This window comes from Poromitra crassiceps (assembly GCF_964638095.1).
Source record: "Poromitra crassiceps genome assembly, chromosome: 12".
NCBI classification, from domain to species: Eukaryota; Metazoa; Chordata; class Actinopteri; order Beryciformes; family Melamphaidae; genus Poromitra; species Poromitra crassiceps.
The window spans coordinates 12,883,653-12,901,827 of NC_139632.1; the positions used below are offsets into that span (position 1 = coordinate 12,883,653).

The window sequence follows — 18,175 nt, forward strand, 5'->3', positions numbered from 1 at the left end:
TTAGGGGTGGGAAAATATAAGATATTTATCTCTTCTATTGAGATAATAAAATAAACACTCAGGTGAATTGTATCATGGTGAATTTCCTTTAATCATGGCTATCATCACATGAGAATGAATATCATCCAGAGTCACGACTTGAGTGACTTGAAAAAGCTGTAATTTAGCACACCAACAAGTCACAGTCCTATTGATTTCCTGTTTTATTTTGAATTGCCATTTTTGCACAAGGGGGACTGTTAGAGAATGGAATTTCCACTCCTCATCCGCTAATGTGATAATTATAACAGCCTATCTAAACCAAATGAATTGAAGCCAGGAGTCCAGGAACTGTATTATAGAAGTACCGGTATATTAAAAACCATACATTCTCTGTCAATCTGTATTGTCAGAGGACTGAATCTCAATGTACACATTCTGATACGTTATACAGAGTGCAAATATTCAGTGAATGACTGACAGTTGACATTGATTACTTATACTCAGGGAGAGGAGGAAAGAGGGGGGAGAGGAATGGGATGATCTCTTGGAAATGTGCGTCTCAGTCTGACAGAGAGTTATCAGTTGTTATGGAACACGATGCACTGCCCAAGGTCTCAGCAAAAGGAGAAGTCCTCTGCCATGGGTGAATCTATATGTGTGAGATGTCATGTCATGGTAACTCATTAGGGGTGTCACGATACACTCAGTTCACGATACGATACGTATCACGATACTAGCCTAGGTAAACCCAGCCACCACGTGACCTGCTCTGAGAACAGGTCTGAGAGCAGGTCACGTGGGGGATGGGTTTACCCAGGCTATCACGATACTGGGTTCACGATAACGATACGATACGATACGATTTTAACAATATTTTTTTAAACTTGAATAATGACAATATATGACTGGAAAAGTAGTATTTTATTTGAAATGCACAAATACAAAACATGCTGTTGTGGGAAATTGTTATTACAATAACAACTAGAAAAAACATGAGATTGGAGAGATAAGGCTTATCTTGAAATAGAATGAGTTACACCGTCACTTAGATTTACTTTGAACTAAAAGGTTTCTCAGCAGTATAAATTCTCATTATGCATCTTCAGTTTTTCTTCAAACTCAAACAACAAGACTTTTCTTAATCTATTTTTTATGCATCTTCAGTTTTTCCTGTCAAGTAAACAGTTTTGCCAGAAACTCAATTGAATGGTTTCTCTCCTGTATAACTTCTCATGTGTCTCTTCAGAGACTTGTTCAACTGAACTACTTTCCACACATTGAACTTCAACAAACAAAGACGTTTCTTAGTCTATTTTTTGAAAAAAAAAAAAAAATTTTTTTTTTTTTTTTTTTTTGCGATATGAGATTTCATCTCAACGATACATATCGTGACGTTTTACTATCGCGAAATTTCGTGGGACGATATATTGTGACACCCCTATAACTCATAGCATCAATTATGCTAACTCATAGCATCAATTATGCGTATGCAATTATTAGGCAACTATTAGCTTATTGAATAGGAAATGGCATGGAACTTATATTTTCTCCAACAGGGACCGTGCGTCTTTCCAGTCAATCGCCGTCAACCTGACTGAAGCCGGCTCGGCTTGCCCGCTGTATCCTCCAGCTAAAAAAGTTAAATCAGATGTGTCGAAATTTTGCGGGTTTAAAAATAAGGACTGACCGAAAGATGAGGTTCCCACCTGCAGAAACTGCGGGAGGAAGGTGTCTGCCTTTGGGGCCAACACCTTCAATATTTCATTCTTAAGAAAAAGTGATTCCAGTATGTTTTATTGACATATTAAGAGTTTTAAGCATGTTGATGATTATCGCGATAATATCATTAATCGCAATTATTTTGGATGGGATAATCGTGATCGTCCCACCCCTAATTACTATTGTAGTAAGAGTGGAAAATCTCCACCGCAAACCTTCATAGATCAAAAAGAACATAATTCAATTGACTCCTCGACACTATGGCATTCTGAGATTTACATAGAGAATGATGCTAACAACAGGATTATGCTATGAATGACATGTAGCTCAGGTTCTTTGAGATGCTTGAGTCCGATTTGATTCTCTCTATTCTGGTTGTCGTCAGGTTGTCCTTCTACTCTGGCCACTCCTCCTTCGGAATGTACTGCATGCTCTTCCTAGCGGTAAGTCGAACACACACACGCCTCAAGCAATCAGCAACGCTCCTCCCAACTCCATGTTGGGAGGAGTTGATAGAAATACAATCATGTTGTATTTCTATTGTACAGCACTTTGTGACCATGGTCTTGAAAAGTGCTATATAAATAAACTTTTACTTACTTTACTTACACGTCATAATCATGCGAATCGGTCATGTGAGTCACCGCATGGACTCATCTGATGTGTCATGTGTCTGCATTTGGATCCAGGACTGAGGGACTGATTGTTGTGCGGGGAAAAGAGAGTGCTTGTGAACATAAAAGGACAAGTCAAGAGTTCAGATGAGGAATGCGGCTATACTGAGAGAAATGAGCAGTTCTTTCCTTGCCATGGTGAAGGCGAGGGCTGTGCAGTGTTCTGATCCAGTTCGCCGGCCTTGGCCTCTTATCTTTGTGTATAAAGGCCCGGCGCCGCTGCTAGACAGCATGCTTCAAGAGGCCAAGCGAAGCAATTAGTCTCTCTTGACTTTGTTTGATTTAAAGAAGAGACTAGCGTAGCGTCCATTGCTGAAAGTGGCTGAGCCATCCACTGGCTCAGTTTTGCCAGGGAATTCATATTCCTTCACACTGTTAGTGGGTGGGAATCACAGAGTAACTTGTCACAATACGATGCTCTGACGACACTCAGCCCTCGATAACGATGGTATCACGAAAAATCGATTCTGCGATAAGCGATACATTGCAAGATATTTAATCTACATACATCACGTATCTGTGTCACTGAAAAGGAAAAGAATACCTCTCAAAAGGCAAATAGCAGGAATGATGTATTTATTCGTAGGATTGACATGAAACAATGTACAACAAAGGGCATAGTGCCTCTTTAACACAACTGCAACTTTGACGACTCCACGTGTGAAGTTAAAATGTTTAAAGAAGTTAAAATGCTTAAAGGAATGATACAAAAAAATATCTCACTAAAATCTTTTCAGTCTGTGGAAATTAACCTTAGAGAAAACCAAAACATTTCAGGTTAAATGTCACAATATGGTATCACAATATGGTGCCAGTGTATCGATAATGTATCACAAGAGGAAGTATCACAGATTTTCAATATTTTGTCCCGAGTACCACAGGGACAACATATCAAATTTTTGTAGGCGGAAGGCGGAAGTCCCGGACATGTTGGAGTTTCAGGGGAAAAGTTAATGGGGTTTTAGAATGGGGATTTCGCTTAAATAAAATAAGGTTTGTGGCACGGTCCTAGAGTGGTTCAGATCTTATCTGCAAGACAGGAACTACTTTGTCTCCATTGGCAACTACACATCTGAACAAACCAAAATGACATGTGGGGTACCCCAAGGATCAATTTTAGGTCCTGTCCTGTTTAACCTTTATATGCTCTCTCTGGGCCTAATTATGCAAAAAAACAAAATAGCTTATCATAGCTATGCAGATGACACCCAACTCTACATAGCCCTCTCATCGGATGACTATGCCCCCATAGAGACACTGTGTCAGTGCCTTGCGCAAATTAATGATTGGATGTGCCAGAATTTTCTCCAACTTAATAAAGACAAAACAGAGATACCGTAATTGTCTTCGGCAAAAAAGAAGATAGGCTCAAAGTTACTGCTCACCTCGAATCCCTATCTTTGAAGCCAAAGGACCAGGTAAAAAATCTTGGCATTATTATTGACTCTGATCTAAATTTCAACTCCCACATCAAGCTTATAAGAAAATCTGCCTTCTATCATCTAAAAAATATAGCAAGGATTAGAGGCTATATGTCCAAACAAGATCTTGAAAAACTAATTCATGCTTTCATTTCTAGCAGGCTAGACTACTGCAACAGTCTTTTCAATGGTCTTCCCAAAAAAGCTATTAAACAACTACAGCTCATTCAGAATGCGGCTGCTAGAGTTCTAACAAGAACCAAGAAAGCTGAACACATTACACCAGTTCTCAAATCCCTGCATTGGCTGCCAGTAAATCTTAGAATAGACTTTAAAATTCTGCTAATAGTTTACAAATCTCTCAACGGGTCAGGCCCACACTACATCTCTGAAATGCTTCTACACTATGAACCATCCAGATCCCTGAGATCTTCAGGCACTGGTCTACTAATTGTCCCGAGGACCAAATCAAAACATGGTGAAGCCGCGTTCTCCCACTATGCCTCTCATAACTGGAACAAACTCCCTGAACACATTAGATCTGCTCCTACTCTGCCTATTTTTAAATCCAAGCTAAAGACCTTTATGTTTACTCTTGCTTTTAACTGCTACTAAACTACTGCCTCTCTCGGCCTGTAATTTAAAAAAAAAAGATTCCTGTACATTTCCAACAAATGGACTGTGCATGTAATAATAATACTGAAGAATGCCTTGTAACTTATTTAAAACAGAAATAATGTTTCATGTTTGTTAATTTGAGTATATATTTTAACTAAAACTGTCGGCTGTGTTTTTTATATGTGCATTGCTTTGCTGCTTGTTTTTTCGATTATTTTTTTGTAAAGCACCTTGAATTGCCTTTGTGTATGAAAGGTGCTATATAAATAAAATTTGACTTGACTTGACCAAAAGTTTATCGGAGTGGTAGTTTGTGCAGGATAATCTTCACAAACGTGAATCAGTTTTATGACTTTTGAACCATAAATGTCATGCGTGTTGTTGTTTTTACGCAGTTTTCAGAAAACGCTTCAAAATTCATAAAAGTGATTCACGTTTGTGAAGATTATCCTGCTGAACACAAATTACCACTCCCATAAACCTTTGTTAACCCCAGACCTTATTTTATGCATTAAGTGAAATCCCCATTATAAAACCCCATTCACTTTCCCCCTGAAGATCCAACATGCCACTTCCGGACTCATTCCTGTGGTGCTCTAAGTTCTATGGAAGTAAGCTGTGATCTCCGTGCACGGTCCTGTGTGCTGTATAGCTGAATGAGTGTGCTGCCATATTCAGTGCTGGGTCTTAGTGGCTGCAGTGTTCAGTGCGGGGTCTTAGTGGCTGCAGTGTTCAGTGCTGGGTCTTAAGCAGGGCTGTAGTGGTGGCTAAACGCACGTAAACAGCGTTTACGTACCTTTTTCAATGCTCTGCAGCGTTTAGGCACCTTTTAAGATCGTTTACTCACATGTTTAAATCGTTTATGCACACTTATTATTGCACGAGTTTTAACACGTTCGCGTAAACTCCGTTGATGCGGAGACCACGCCAAGCACGTCACACACCAAAAGAAAAGAAAAAAGATTACTCATGGGCATGGCACTGACCAGGATCTCCGCGAACCGTAGCCTATTTTTGTGGAGCGCTCCGCGGGAAAGGTACACGGCCCCGGTCACGTTGGTGCCTTTATCGAGCTGTGCTTGCCTGCCCAGACAGCGCTCCCTTCAAACAACTTAACGGTGCCATTGTGCCAGCGATGCGCAATGCGCATTTGGAGACCAGCTCATGGTGAGCTGAACATAGGTAAGGTTGGTTAAAAATGTGTGTCCGGAGTGGGGAAAATCATATAGGCTCACCGTTTTACAACTGAAGAGTGAATCACTGGTGTAAGAAACATGATTGATTTCCCTCTGATCAAGTAAAGTTTGTAACATTAGGTGCGTGCGAGTCGACTTGAATAGTCCAGGTGCTACTGTATAAAGCCAATATAATACGACCATGTTGAAAACTATCTAGAAACATACTGGTGTTTGTTGTGCCGAGATCTGTATAAATAAATATTGGCTGACTAAAATTTAGTGGCCAGAGTGGCAGAACCACTTTTATTTCCATGTACAGTATGTTGTCTACCTATCCTTGCCCAATGTGTTTGTCGACAGTTTGAATTATACAGTATATTGGTATTCAAGAATCACAGATTCAATCTGTCTACATACTTTTAGCTATAAAGCTGAAGCTGACAATCACAGGTACAGTGTGTGTGAGAGAGAGAACTATATTACTCTTCAAACTGTATATACTGGGTTCATACAAGGTCCTTTAAAGTAGGCTACCTACTGTATAATTTAACTTTTCATACCTGGAGAAATTCAACAAATGTTCAATAAATACATTTTATATTGATTGTTTAGGCCTAATTATTTGTAAAGTCACAACACATTAGAGGTGTGTGTAGTTCATTTTGCTCTCAAATGCACCAGGTTGATGAATTTTACTTTAAAATTTAAAAAAAAATCTTCCGGGGGAGAATCCCCCCGGACCCCCCTTGAGGGGCAAGGCCCATCCCATAGCCAGCTACTTTTTCTATCTGGCTGGCTACTCAGAAATGTGGGGGACCCCCTGATATACCTTATAGGGCTATATGATTCAGATTAAGTTGTTCTATATACTCTCATATTTTGTCTTGTATATCGGTCACGGAAGCTTATTTATCCGCCGTTATAACACTGCCGGTGCCGCGTGAGAAAGCTGCCTCAAAAGTATAGTTTACCCACCTTTTTTTTTACCACTACAGCACTGGTCTTAAGGTGCTCTTATACTCGAGCAAAGCTCCGTGGGGGTGGGGCCCCGCGAGTCTCCGTGAGTCTCCGTCAGACCTCGCACTGGGGGTGATGCCATTATACTCAGAAAGTGATCAGCATGTATTGTACAATGGTGAGAACAGCCCGTGAAAAGTCGCAATGAAACGCTGTGCAGTACTGAGTGCGCTTTCACTCTCAAACGACCGCACATCAGCACATGAAGGACTCACCAAACTTGTTTTTACTGAAAGCCGTTTTTACTTCTCAGCCCTGATAGCCTACTCTGTGCTGCTTTTAATCTCTCTCAATAATGCTCTCAACACAACACATTTACTTGGTGAAATGACTAAAAACGAACAGTTGCAAATCTAAGTTTATAGCCTACCACATGGGTCAAGAAATGTGGCGAAAACACAGCTCATAGTTCAGGGTTCAGTGGCTCGAAAGCGGACATGTTTGGAGAGAAGCTCGCGCTGTTAGAAAAAAAATCAGGCACAACGCGAGCGGCCGTTGGAGCTAGCGAATAACCACGCCCAACAAATTTACGTAATTTGACGCGCCCGCCCCTCGCTCCACCCCCGCGGCCTTCACGGCAGGGTGAGCATAATTCAGCCTTTAGTGGCTGCAGTGTTCAGTGCTGGGTCTTAGTGACTGCAGTGTTCAGTGCGGGGTCTTAGTGGCTGCAGTGTTCAGTTCAGGGTCTTAGTGGCTGCAGTGTTCAGTGCTGGGTCTTAGTGACTGCAGTGTTCAGTGCTGGGTCTTAGTGACTGCAGTGTTCAATGCTGGGTCTTAGTGGCTCCAGTGTTCAGTGCTGGGTCTTAGTGGCTGCAGTGTTCAGTGCTGGGTCTTAGTGGCTGCAGTGTTCAGTGCTGGGTCTTAGTGCCTGCGGTGTTCAGTGCTGGGTCTTAGTGGCTGCAGTGTTCTTTGCTGGGTCTTAGTGGCTGCAGTGTTCATTGCTGGGTCTTAGTGACTGCAGTGTTCATTGCTGGGTCTTAGTGACTGCAGTGTGGCAGGAGGGCTGCAGCCAACTTCTACACCTCCCACAGCAGCCCAGTAGAAGCCCAGGGAGGCGTGTGCTGTTGCCAGCTTCATAATTTCCTGGCGGCTGCTTCCCTCCTGTGAAAAAGGGGTTTCAGTCTATATAGTAGGCATAAATTAGATCGACACTCAACACCTTTTTACCGTTAAATCCATTTGAGGCAAAGCCCGTCTCCATTTTTGCATTAGAAAGAGATGTAGTCGGCGCTGTCGCCATCCAAATAAACATTGTCATTGGTGTTTGGACGGAGTTGTCATCTATCCTGAAGCCTGATCATTCTCTCTATGCAATCTAGTTAAGCAAATATACAAAGGGCCCATGTGTACTGTTATTTTCGCTAAACAGACTTGTTGAATGCCTGTGAATGACCTCACCGCTTTGTCCGCATATTAACATTTAGATAACGTTATTATTGGACTGCAAATAGATGCCGACACCAATTACATTAGCCTGTCGTCTCACAGTTATGTTCCCTTATTTGGTGTGATAGCCATTTCAGGGACGAGAACCACTAATGGCGTCTTTTAGCAGTGTAATAGCAGGTTGTCTGAAAAAACAGAAAGGAATGACTACATAAACATACTGTCCCACAATCTCTCTCTTCCCTCAACCCCCCCCCCCTCTCTCTCTCTCTCCCTCTTTCTCTCCTCTCATCCCCCCCCCCCCCCCCTCTCTCTCTCTCTCTCTCCTCCCCCTTCCTCCCTCCAGCTGTACGTCCAGGCGAGATTGGTGGCCAAGTGGGCCAGACTTCTCCGGCCCACCATCCAGTTCTTCCTGGTGGCCTTTGCGGTTTACGTGGGCTACACCCGAGTCTCTGATTACAAGCACCACTGGAGCGACGTGCTGGTGGGCCTGCTGCAGGGGGCGCTCATCGCTGTACTCAACGTGAGTCCTCAACACTGGGCACGGGGAACTTCACGAAATGTAACAATTCCTCTGTGCCATTTCTACGATAAGGGACAGTCTAATCATCCGGGTAGTGCAGGGGGTAGATTTCGTGCCTATCAACTTGAGGGTTGCAGGTTCGAGCCCCCGTGTTACCCCCGGCTTGGTCAGGCACAATTGGCCATGTCTGCGGATGGGAAGCAAGATTAAGGGTATGTGTCCTGGTCGCTGCAATAGCGCCTCCTCTGGTCGGTCGGGGGGGAGGGGAACTGGGAGGAATAGCGTGATCCTCCCATGCGCTACATCCTGCCGGTGAAACGCCTCGCTGTCAGGTGAAAAGAGCGGGGATCTGAAAAAACGAAACAAATCAATATTGTGAACATGGAGAAACTCTCACAAAGCCACAAACGATTTTTGTCGATTCTCAGAAAGTTTGAACTAATAAAATATAACCCTTATCCCTAGAAATTCCCCTGGGCTCTCCCAGTCCTTTACCATTGTTAGCAATGTATTCTCTGTGAAGCAGTTCCTTTCCAGTCTTTATAGCTGAGGACATCACAGGTTTCACAACTACAACAACTATATTCCTATGATCTACTGTTGTAGATCACAATGACATAGGTCCTAAAGGACATCTCAAAGCTAGTGATATTCCCTTTCAAAGGGGAACGGCCACTGAGGAGTCTGTATTATTATTATGTCAGTTTTGTAACATTTTCAGAAATTACACAGTGAATATCGATCTAGACTGGAATTAAGAGGGCAGGGAAGGAAGTGTGACCGCAGCGGAGTAGGAGTTGATATAAACCCTCACAGTCACGGTTCCCAGGCAATACTCCGTTCTACCACCAGGGCACCTGATCCAGCTGGGCTGTTTTATTGTTTGGCCACTTCCCTGTTTTGATTGAACCGCTGTCAGCAATGCATCGTGGAAATCCTGGAGGTGTGTGTGTGTGTGTGTGTGTGTGTGTGTGTGTGTGTGTGTGTGTGTGTGTGTGTGTGTGTGTGTGTGTGTGTGTGTGTGTGCGAGCGTGTGTGTGCGTGTGCGTGTGTGCGTGTGCGTGTGCGTGTGTGTGTGTGTGTGTCGTGTGTGAGTGAGTGATTCATTGGAAAGTGATTCTGGGCCTTTGGCCTTCACAGTGCTGCGTGCAATTAGAGCCCCTCCTGGGCGCCATGTTTTATGGCTGCTCGGGGCTGGAGGGGTTGTGCGCTCTGTGTGTTCTGAGATGTGTGTGTGTGTGTGTGTGTGTGTGTGTGTGTGTGTGTGTGTGTGTGTGTGTGTGTGTGTGTGTGTGTGTGTGTGTGTGTGTGTGTGTGTGTGTGTGTGTGTGTGTGTGTGTGTGTGTGTGTGTGTGTGTGTGTGCGCGTGCGCGTGTGTGCATGAATGCATGCATGCATGTGTTTGTCACTTAACAGCTGTGTGCACACTCGTCCAGACATATACAATCACACTTTCCAGCCCAGCCCTTACCTCCTCTATATACCCCTTACACCAGTCTCTGTAGGAAAGGTAATCCCTAGATGACCAGGTGGTCTCTTCCTCTTCCTCTCCTCTCCTCTCCTCTCCTCTCCTCTCCTCTCCTCTCCTCTCCTCTCCTCTCCTCTCCTCTCCTCTCCTCTCCTCTCCTCTCCTCTCTTCTCTCTTCTCCTCTCCTCTCTAATAATCTCCTCTCTTTCTTCACTGCAGGTGCACTTTGTGTCTGACTTCTTTAAGAAGCGTCCTCCACGTTGCACTAGCCCCGAGACGGCTGAGAGCGAAGAGCCAGAGAGGAAGCCTAGCCTGCAGATTGCAGACGGCGAGCACAACAACCATTACAACTACCACCACCACAACCAAGGGCCCGTGTGAGAGGGGCTGATGCTGGGGAACCCGGGCTGCCAACCTGCAGACCCCCAACCCAAAGGCCTCAGTCTGGATTCTGCCGTCAACAGTGTGACCCCCTGATCCTAGAGTGTCAACACTGTGTGGTCCTGTTTGAGAGGACTAAACCTAGGGACTCGGTCTGTAGCTTGCAGCCTCCAAGCCCCCAGCTCCCTCTGTGTCAACCACTCTCACCTCCTCCCCAACCACTGGACTGACTGAGGGGGCTGCATCCCACCCCGGGGTGCCTGAGCCCCCTCTTAAAGGCACCCTGTTGACCTCCTCTTCTCCTGAAAGAGAGAAAGGAGCATACTGTTTTAGAGACATCATTGTTGATGTTGTGTATATGCTTAATGTTTTTTTTTTTAGGTTTTTAATGTCTATATATAGAGAACCAAATATGTTGGCAGTGACAAAAGAAATGTAAGAATGAGAGGGAAAAAAAAGTCTGTTTAAATATTGCTAAAGGCACAATGTCTTGGTTAGCCCGGTTAGCCCCATTTTAGCGCACCTTAAACTGGCCACACTCTAGAGGATAATAGCAGTCTTAACCAATTGTGCAGACTGTGATCAGTACACACTAGATTTATGTAGCTTTCTCAATATTTCATGTCACTCTGTTAGAGATTAAGATACTGTACACTCGCCAGGTAATGATGGAGATCACACTAAAGAATTAGAAAGTCAAGACAGTAAGGAGATGCAAAGCCAATTAATCATTAGGTTAAATGTGTCGCAATAATCAGAAATGACCATATGGTCTTAAATTTGCTGAATATATAGTTTTCCAGCTTACATAACTACTAGCACTATAACATGTTTGTGTACACACAGCTAGAATGCTGCCGTTCATCATTTCATCATTCACAGGTGTGTCCAGACAAGAGTCTTAATAATGAATAGGGTTTGACACAATCTGGCCATGTTTACACTGCAGACTCATTTGGACACTGTCCCAACAACAGTGCCATAGTCTGTTCAGTTGTGCTTTCAAAATCGGACCGATAATTAGAGCAGTAATCTCCTAGTCTGTGGCCAGTACTCGTTATCTGACAATAGAAATATGAACTTGTGTGGAGTTTGTGATTGATTAAAGGATGGGTTTTCCGTGGGGAATATGAATATATATTAAATCTCACGCCCCTAAGGTTTTCGAATCCGTTGAAATTTTTGAAATTGGAGGTTTACTCACAGAGATATCAACCGAAATCCACTCTGTGTGTGGGGGGGGGTGGTGGGGGGGAGGTGCGGGTGCGGGGACTCGAAATACTACATTTCCCACAATGCACTGGGCTCGCGTGGCCTTCGTTTTTATGCCCACCCCTCAGGCATTTGGCTGATATCAAACTCCAGTAGGTGGCGGTAATGCACATATATGTTTGCCAACCGCCATAAAACTCAAAGAAGAAGAAGAAGAAGGCTTCGACAATGAAATATACAAAGAACAAGAAATAAATCGAAAATAAAATTGCCTCCAAATTGCACCAAATGTAAACGGTAGTATATATGTCGGGAGATGTCTTCATAAAAAAAATTTCATGCATTTTAAGGCATTTTCGTAGGAGTTACGCGCATCTGATGTTGTAACTATTTTCTGTAAAAATGTGTAAAAACGGGTACATTGCTCAGCGTTGATTTCGTTACTTCAACCCACCTACTACTAGATGTAAAATTTGACGAGCTTTCCAATGCCGCCAGTCCCGTGTCGATTAGTGCTTCCGTTCCCGAGATAATGGTCTCTTTGCAAGGAACTATGGGAAGCTAATATTAGCTACAGCAGGCTAGGCGGTTGGAAAGATGGCTGCGTTTTTGTTTTGGTCAAGGCCTCTGAAGGGGCGTGGATGACCTCTAGAGGCGGGACCATGGCCAACAACAGTTGTAGTTCATAGGTGCACGACTTCCGCAAGGCGGACTTAGGCCAGATGACGCGAAACGCGTCGGCTGGCCCAAAAAATATGTGAGAGATGCTTGATATCTCTGGCAGTGAATATCCAATTTCAAAAATTTCAACGGATTCGAAAACCTTAGGGGCGTGAGATTTAATATATATTCATATTCCCCACGGAAAACCCATCCTTTAATAATGTCTCACCTTGTGTGAAATGGACTGCAGGAGAGCTAGCAGCCATTGCTAGCTGTTGGATTTTTCACAGTGACATACCACTAGATATCAAATCATCACTGTCATTCACATATTTGGAAATTTGGCCTTTTGTCTTACTTTTTCTTTCAATCTTATTGTTGTTTGTCTTATCCCCCCCCCCCCCTTCCTTGTTTTATATTGCTCCATTGACGGTAATCAAAGAAGGATAGTATGAGAGAACCATTTTGAAAATGGTTTGTATAATTTATTTGAAATATGAGACGTTCTTTTACTCTCTTATTAACAAGGTTGGTAGTGCCAGCGCTGTTCAGGTTTTTGTGCAATCACCCCTGCTTGCCACTATGAGCCACGAATACTGTTATCTACTAATACCATGAGACATGTGTCATCATGTTGAATGAAGGATGTGTATATATATGTGTGCGTGTATGTTGTTATTTCACATGTAGGTAAGTTTCCATTTCACATGTACCGTGTATGTGCGTTGGCCCGTACCACATCGGTGCCTTTTGAGACGAGTGCCGTTTTGGAGTTGCCGCACAAAAGGATCCAGTTGCAGCTCCAAACAGAAGCCAGATGCCTTGGCAGGGCTTTCTTCTTAAGGGCTAGTTGTAAGGATAAAGACTTCCATGGCAAACGGGTGTTTTGGAAGCTGGTAACACTGCTGCTCCACTCCCACTTCAAAGCTCCTTCTCGGCTCCCTTTCCCTTTCCTGTGTCGATAGATGGGCTTCATTTGTGAATGAGAGCTGTGGTACAGTCTTGTGCAGCATGGCAGGCAGGAACCCCCGCAGGACTGACGACAGATCAGACAGACCACAGGACTGATAGGGGGGGGAGAGGAACTGGGGGGGGGGGGGGAGAGAATCTCACCTGGTAGTGATTGTGAGGCCCCCCCGGTGCTGACCTGGGACTGGGGAAAGGCGGGATATACTTTAGAGAGAGGGGCCTCCTGTGGTGAGGCGCGATCCTCGGGGACTTCTACACTCAACTTTGCAATAAGAGACACCTGCAGCTGGTTACAGTCAAGAGTTGTGCAATCTCCCCTCCACACCCCTCCACCCTCTCCCCACGGCTCCACCCTCTACCCACCGCTCCCCACGGCTCCACCCTCTCCACACCCTCCCCACCCCTCCACCCTCTCCACACCCCTCCACCCTCCCCACGGCTCCACCCTCTCCACACCCCTCCACCCTCTCCCCACGGCTCCACCCTCTCCACACCCCTCCACCCCCACAATCACCTGTGTATTACTACACCCACGCTAATAGCCCAGATGAAAGCAAAAACCAAAACAATGGACGGGGATGTAGAGACGTCATGGTCTTTGATTCCCCTCCAGCTTTTCGTCATGTGTTGTGCCTTCGAGTGGGCACTGGCTGGCCATTTTTCAGTGTGTATAATAATATCATGTTGTGTTTGCTTTTGTACATTGATCTATCTCTAGGTTGTTAGTGTATAAGAGACTTTTAAATAAAGACAAAATCCACATTCCGATATAGTAATGGAGTTCTTTTTGCACACATGTAACCTCCCTGGTGGCATTTGATCACTTTACATTGTAGTTCACTCACTGTCTGAATTATGTTTAGTTTACGGCGTAAGATCAAAGAGGCTTGAAGACAAGAGTCGACACTGATGCATTTTTTAAATTAAATCATAAAAAAATTCTTGTGAAAAATGCAAACCAATGCTGTGTGTTATAAAGCAGCTTGATGGAGCCGGATATTCTGTGGGTTCCACTTACAGGACATTTGAGACATTTAGCTGACGAGCAGTTTAGGACACGTGAGAGGATGGAGGTTCAGCACCTTGTGCACTGACACGTGTAACCGAATGAATCTGAGTCCTCCTGAGTCCCGAGTGGTAGCATCAAGTAGGTTGGTTAAACTCACTCCCCCAGTATAAAGGCATGTTAATCAGCTCCACACCAAGAGAGAGCTAGCTCTTGGTGCAGTGGTTAGCGTGTCCGCCCCTCAAGCCGAAGGTCTGCAGTTCGAATCCACCCCTGGGCAAGCCCTTAACATGGGTTGCTGCAATTGACCCTTCTCACGGGGGCCATTTTGTGTCGAGAAGGCAGGGTAAACACAGGTGCAAGCAAAACACTAATGAGGGTTTCCAACTTCCATGATTGGAATTTGGAAACCCTCATTAGTGTTTTGCTTGCACCTGTGTTTACCCGGCCCCTTCGACACAAAATGGCCCCCGTGAGAAGGGAGAGCCGCAGGGATGACGTATTTTTGTAGGCAGAATGCGGAAGTCCCGAACTTCCTGGTTCTACACTGTTTCTGTCTATGGGATTTTTGAATGGGTTTTTGCCGCGATGCTTCAAATACAGTCTCTGGGCAACGCAAGATTAATCAAACGCGAACCAGAGTTCCGTCGGATAATCTTCACACATGAGGACCACTTTCATGAGTTTTGAAGCGTAAATGCGAGCCCTAGAAGTAAAATGCTCGAGCTAAGCTAATCCAGAACTACACACTGTCGCATAGGCTTCCACGTCACTTCAGCACTCAACCTGGACTGTTGTTGATGTGTGCACTGATTACCCCGGGCTGAACGGGGCTGAACCAGGTGAGGGAGAGAGAATTTCCGTGTTCGCCCTTTGAAGTGGTGACGTTATTGACGTATATATCCCCATCGACTCAAAAGTGTAGTCTCATTTAGCCGTTTGCTAGCTAGCCGTCCTTTTAACGGCAAGTAAACGCTTCAAAACTCGTAAAAGTGGTCCTCGTGTGTGAAGATGATATTACTAAACACTGGTTCGCGTTTGATTAAGCCAGCGTTGCCCAGAGAGCTTATTAGGAGCATCGCGCCAAAAACCCATTCAAAACTCCCATAGGCAAAAAACTGTGAAGAACCAGGGCTGTTAGCATCGATGATTTCCGGACTCATTACTGCGGCTCTCTATTACCACCAACACAACGCCGTTGCACATGCTATGGGGTCGAACCTGTGATCTTACTGTTACTGTTCTTATTATGTACAATAAAAAGGTGAATGTTAATGCTATTCACCTTATGTAGAAGAGGCTGGCTTGAGAGACTAACAGGAAGTGTAAACACAATCGGAAGTTCTGATTGTGTTTACACTTCCTGTGACTCATCATCAACCTAGTCTGACTCGTATGTGAGTCAAACTAGGTTAGTTTGAGCAAAAGTTTGAGGTAAAACAGCCAATGTTTTGAACAGGAAGTTGTGACACAATGGGTCAAGTGGGCGGGGCTACATAAGGGGTATATTTCTGTAGAACATGCATCATGTGTTCCTGACTACATGTACAAAGCAAAGTAATTAATAATACTCCTATATGATGCAACTGATGCAGCTAGGTATAGCATTAAAGGAATTCAAATGTTTCTCTATTTCTATAAATAGATGTTAGAAGATGCCTGTTTCGAACTCCCAGTCAATCTATCACCATTGGACTTGGTCTCGATTGACTAAACTATTACTCAAATCCTTCCTATCCGATTTGCAGCATTCTAAGTGCAAAGCCTCCACTCAGTAATTTTGCCTGATTTGAATCAGAGAATCCGGTGCTGTCTATTTTGACGATCAGCCTCCAGTATTGTGCCTCTTCTGCCAGATTCACCCTTTTAACTAACAGACATTTTTTTGCAGAAGAAGATCATGAAGGACATTTTCTTATCCTGAGCTACAGTATATTTGAACATAAAATCATGAACCCTGCATATGGGACCTTTAGCTAAATTTATAACTTCAGAATGAATGTTATAAATAAGATTAGTGACATCTTACAGAAGCAGATAAAAGAGTTTCTTTGTCCAGCCTGCAGCGCATGTGGGTATACTGCTGTGCTGTGCCGGTCACATCCATCAGTGATTTACACTGTTATTTAAAAAAGAAAATCTCCCTGACATTTCACACATGGTAGCCTACAGAGTCAGGTTAGCCTACAGAGCGGAGAGTGACAAAGACGATAGAAACAAAGGTCACCACGAGGCAGATTCACAGCCATGCGGTTAAGAGCACATGGTAGCCTCGGGCCCGGCCCACTGCTGTACCCCTTAGCGGCCCGTGATTTACACTACTCTGACTCTGGAGACTTGCTGTCGAGTGGCGTATTCATGACGTGGCTTTCTTCTCGCTTTAAACGTTCTCTACAAATCCTCCTCGACGTCTCCCTGGCGCTTCAACACGACTAATTAAAACCAAGTGCCAAGGGCTTGGGAGAGGTTAAGCCAGGCTCATTCTCCTCCTGTGCCGTCCCGCTACATAGGGCCTAGACTGAGAGAATGGAAGCTCCACCAAAATAAGCACATATATTTATATCAAAATAAACACTGCACCCAGGGGGACATTTGTGGGAGTTTCATTGGCAGCTGTGTCGAAAACCACTGTCACCCCTCGTTGAAAACAATATTAGTCACTTGCATGTTGTGAGAGTCCCGCACACGGTGTGTGTGTGTGTGTGTGTGTGTGTGTGTGTGTGTGTGTGTGCGTGTGCGTGTGCGTGTGTCTGTGTGTGTGTGTGTGTGTGTGGGGGTGTGTGTGTGGGTGTGTGTGTGTGTGTGTGTGTGTCGGTGTGTGTGTCGGTGTGTGTGTCGGTGTGTGTGTGTGTGTGCGTGCGTGCGTGCGTGTGTCTGTGTGTCTGTAGGCTAGGGCTATTTATTACTGCGCTGTCAAAACAACTGGAAATGGAAGGCATGGAGGTATTCTATTTACATGACTATTTAGCCATTTAGCTCTTCTCCAGTGGAACTTACACACAGTGTGTGCACACACAGAGTGTCATATCATTTATTTCTCCAGGGATGCATTATATGCCCTAACCAAATACATTATCCTTGAAGCCTGGCGGTAATTGCACCTTGCTATATGATGAGGGATGGTCTCTATGGTAACTAGAGCATCTCTAAGCCTGTGTGGTTGTAAATAGGATGGTAAAACAGCACCTCTCTAAAAGGCCTTATCTCAATACGTGGATCAGATCTACCATCTGCTTGAGGGTTTAATGAGCTCTAAGAATGGAGTAGTAGGCTACTTATCTGGAGTAGATAGAGTGATTCCTGTGGCCTAACAGTATCTCATTAAGTGGCTACCAAACCATCAGCATGATATGACCTGGGAACCTTGGAATAACTGGCATAATGCTATTGTGACGCACACAACATGTAGGCTATGGTCACATTTTGTGTTGAATTATTGGTGTATTTTTTGTATGTGTGAATCAGACTTCATGGGAGACTGTGACTTTAAATCGTATTCCGAGTCACGCCACAGGAGGGCACCGTGGAGCGCTAGTCGGTAGAATTGAGCCACCCAAGAGCCTGCGTGACGAACACCACTAATGTCTCCCGTCTCTGCTTTTCTCTGTTAAAAACAGGTTGGTAACGTACCTTATTCTCATCCAGTACACAGAATGTAATGGTTACATGTCTAGCTTTGTTATTCTGAAGTTTGTTTTCAAATGGGTCGTCAGTAATGCATAGATTAGTTAGTAGGAAACTTCCAGATCTTCTCATTGTCTAAAATGGACGCACGCGGACCTGTTAAAGTAGGCCGTGAGAAAATGGCGATTGCGTTTTTAGAGCTCCGTGACACTTTTGATTTGAAAGGAATTGAATTTAAGTTAGAACATCACATGCACCTGGAAAACAAAATAGTGTATAATTGGGGACCCAGTTATTTGAATGTATGTTGTTTTACTTATCTGTAGCTAATACT

General features: G+C 44.2%; 1 protein-coding gene across 1 annotated transcript in view; it reads left to right on the forward strand.

Annotated features, from left to right (window-relative positions):
• Positions 1-10,657, forward strand: part of plpp2b (phospholipid phosphatase 2b) — a 28,088-nt gene extending 17,431 nt beyond the window's left edge. Inside the window, exons 4-6 of the mRNA XM_083647434.1 lie at positions 2,087-2,144; positions 8,342-8,518; positions 10,206-10,657. Coding sequence (XP_083503560.1) covers positions 2,087-2,144; positions 8,342-8,518; positions 10,206-10,367 — 397 coding nt within the window. The 3' untranslated portion in view covers positions 10,368-10,657. The remainder of the gene's footprint in view (positions 1-2,086; positions 2,145-8,341; positions 8,519-10,205) is intronic.
• The last annotated feature ends 7,518 nt before the right edge of the window (positions 10,658-18,175 follow it).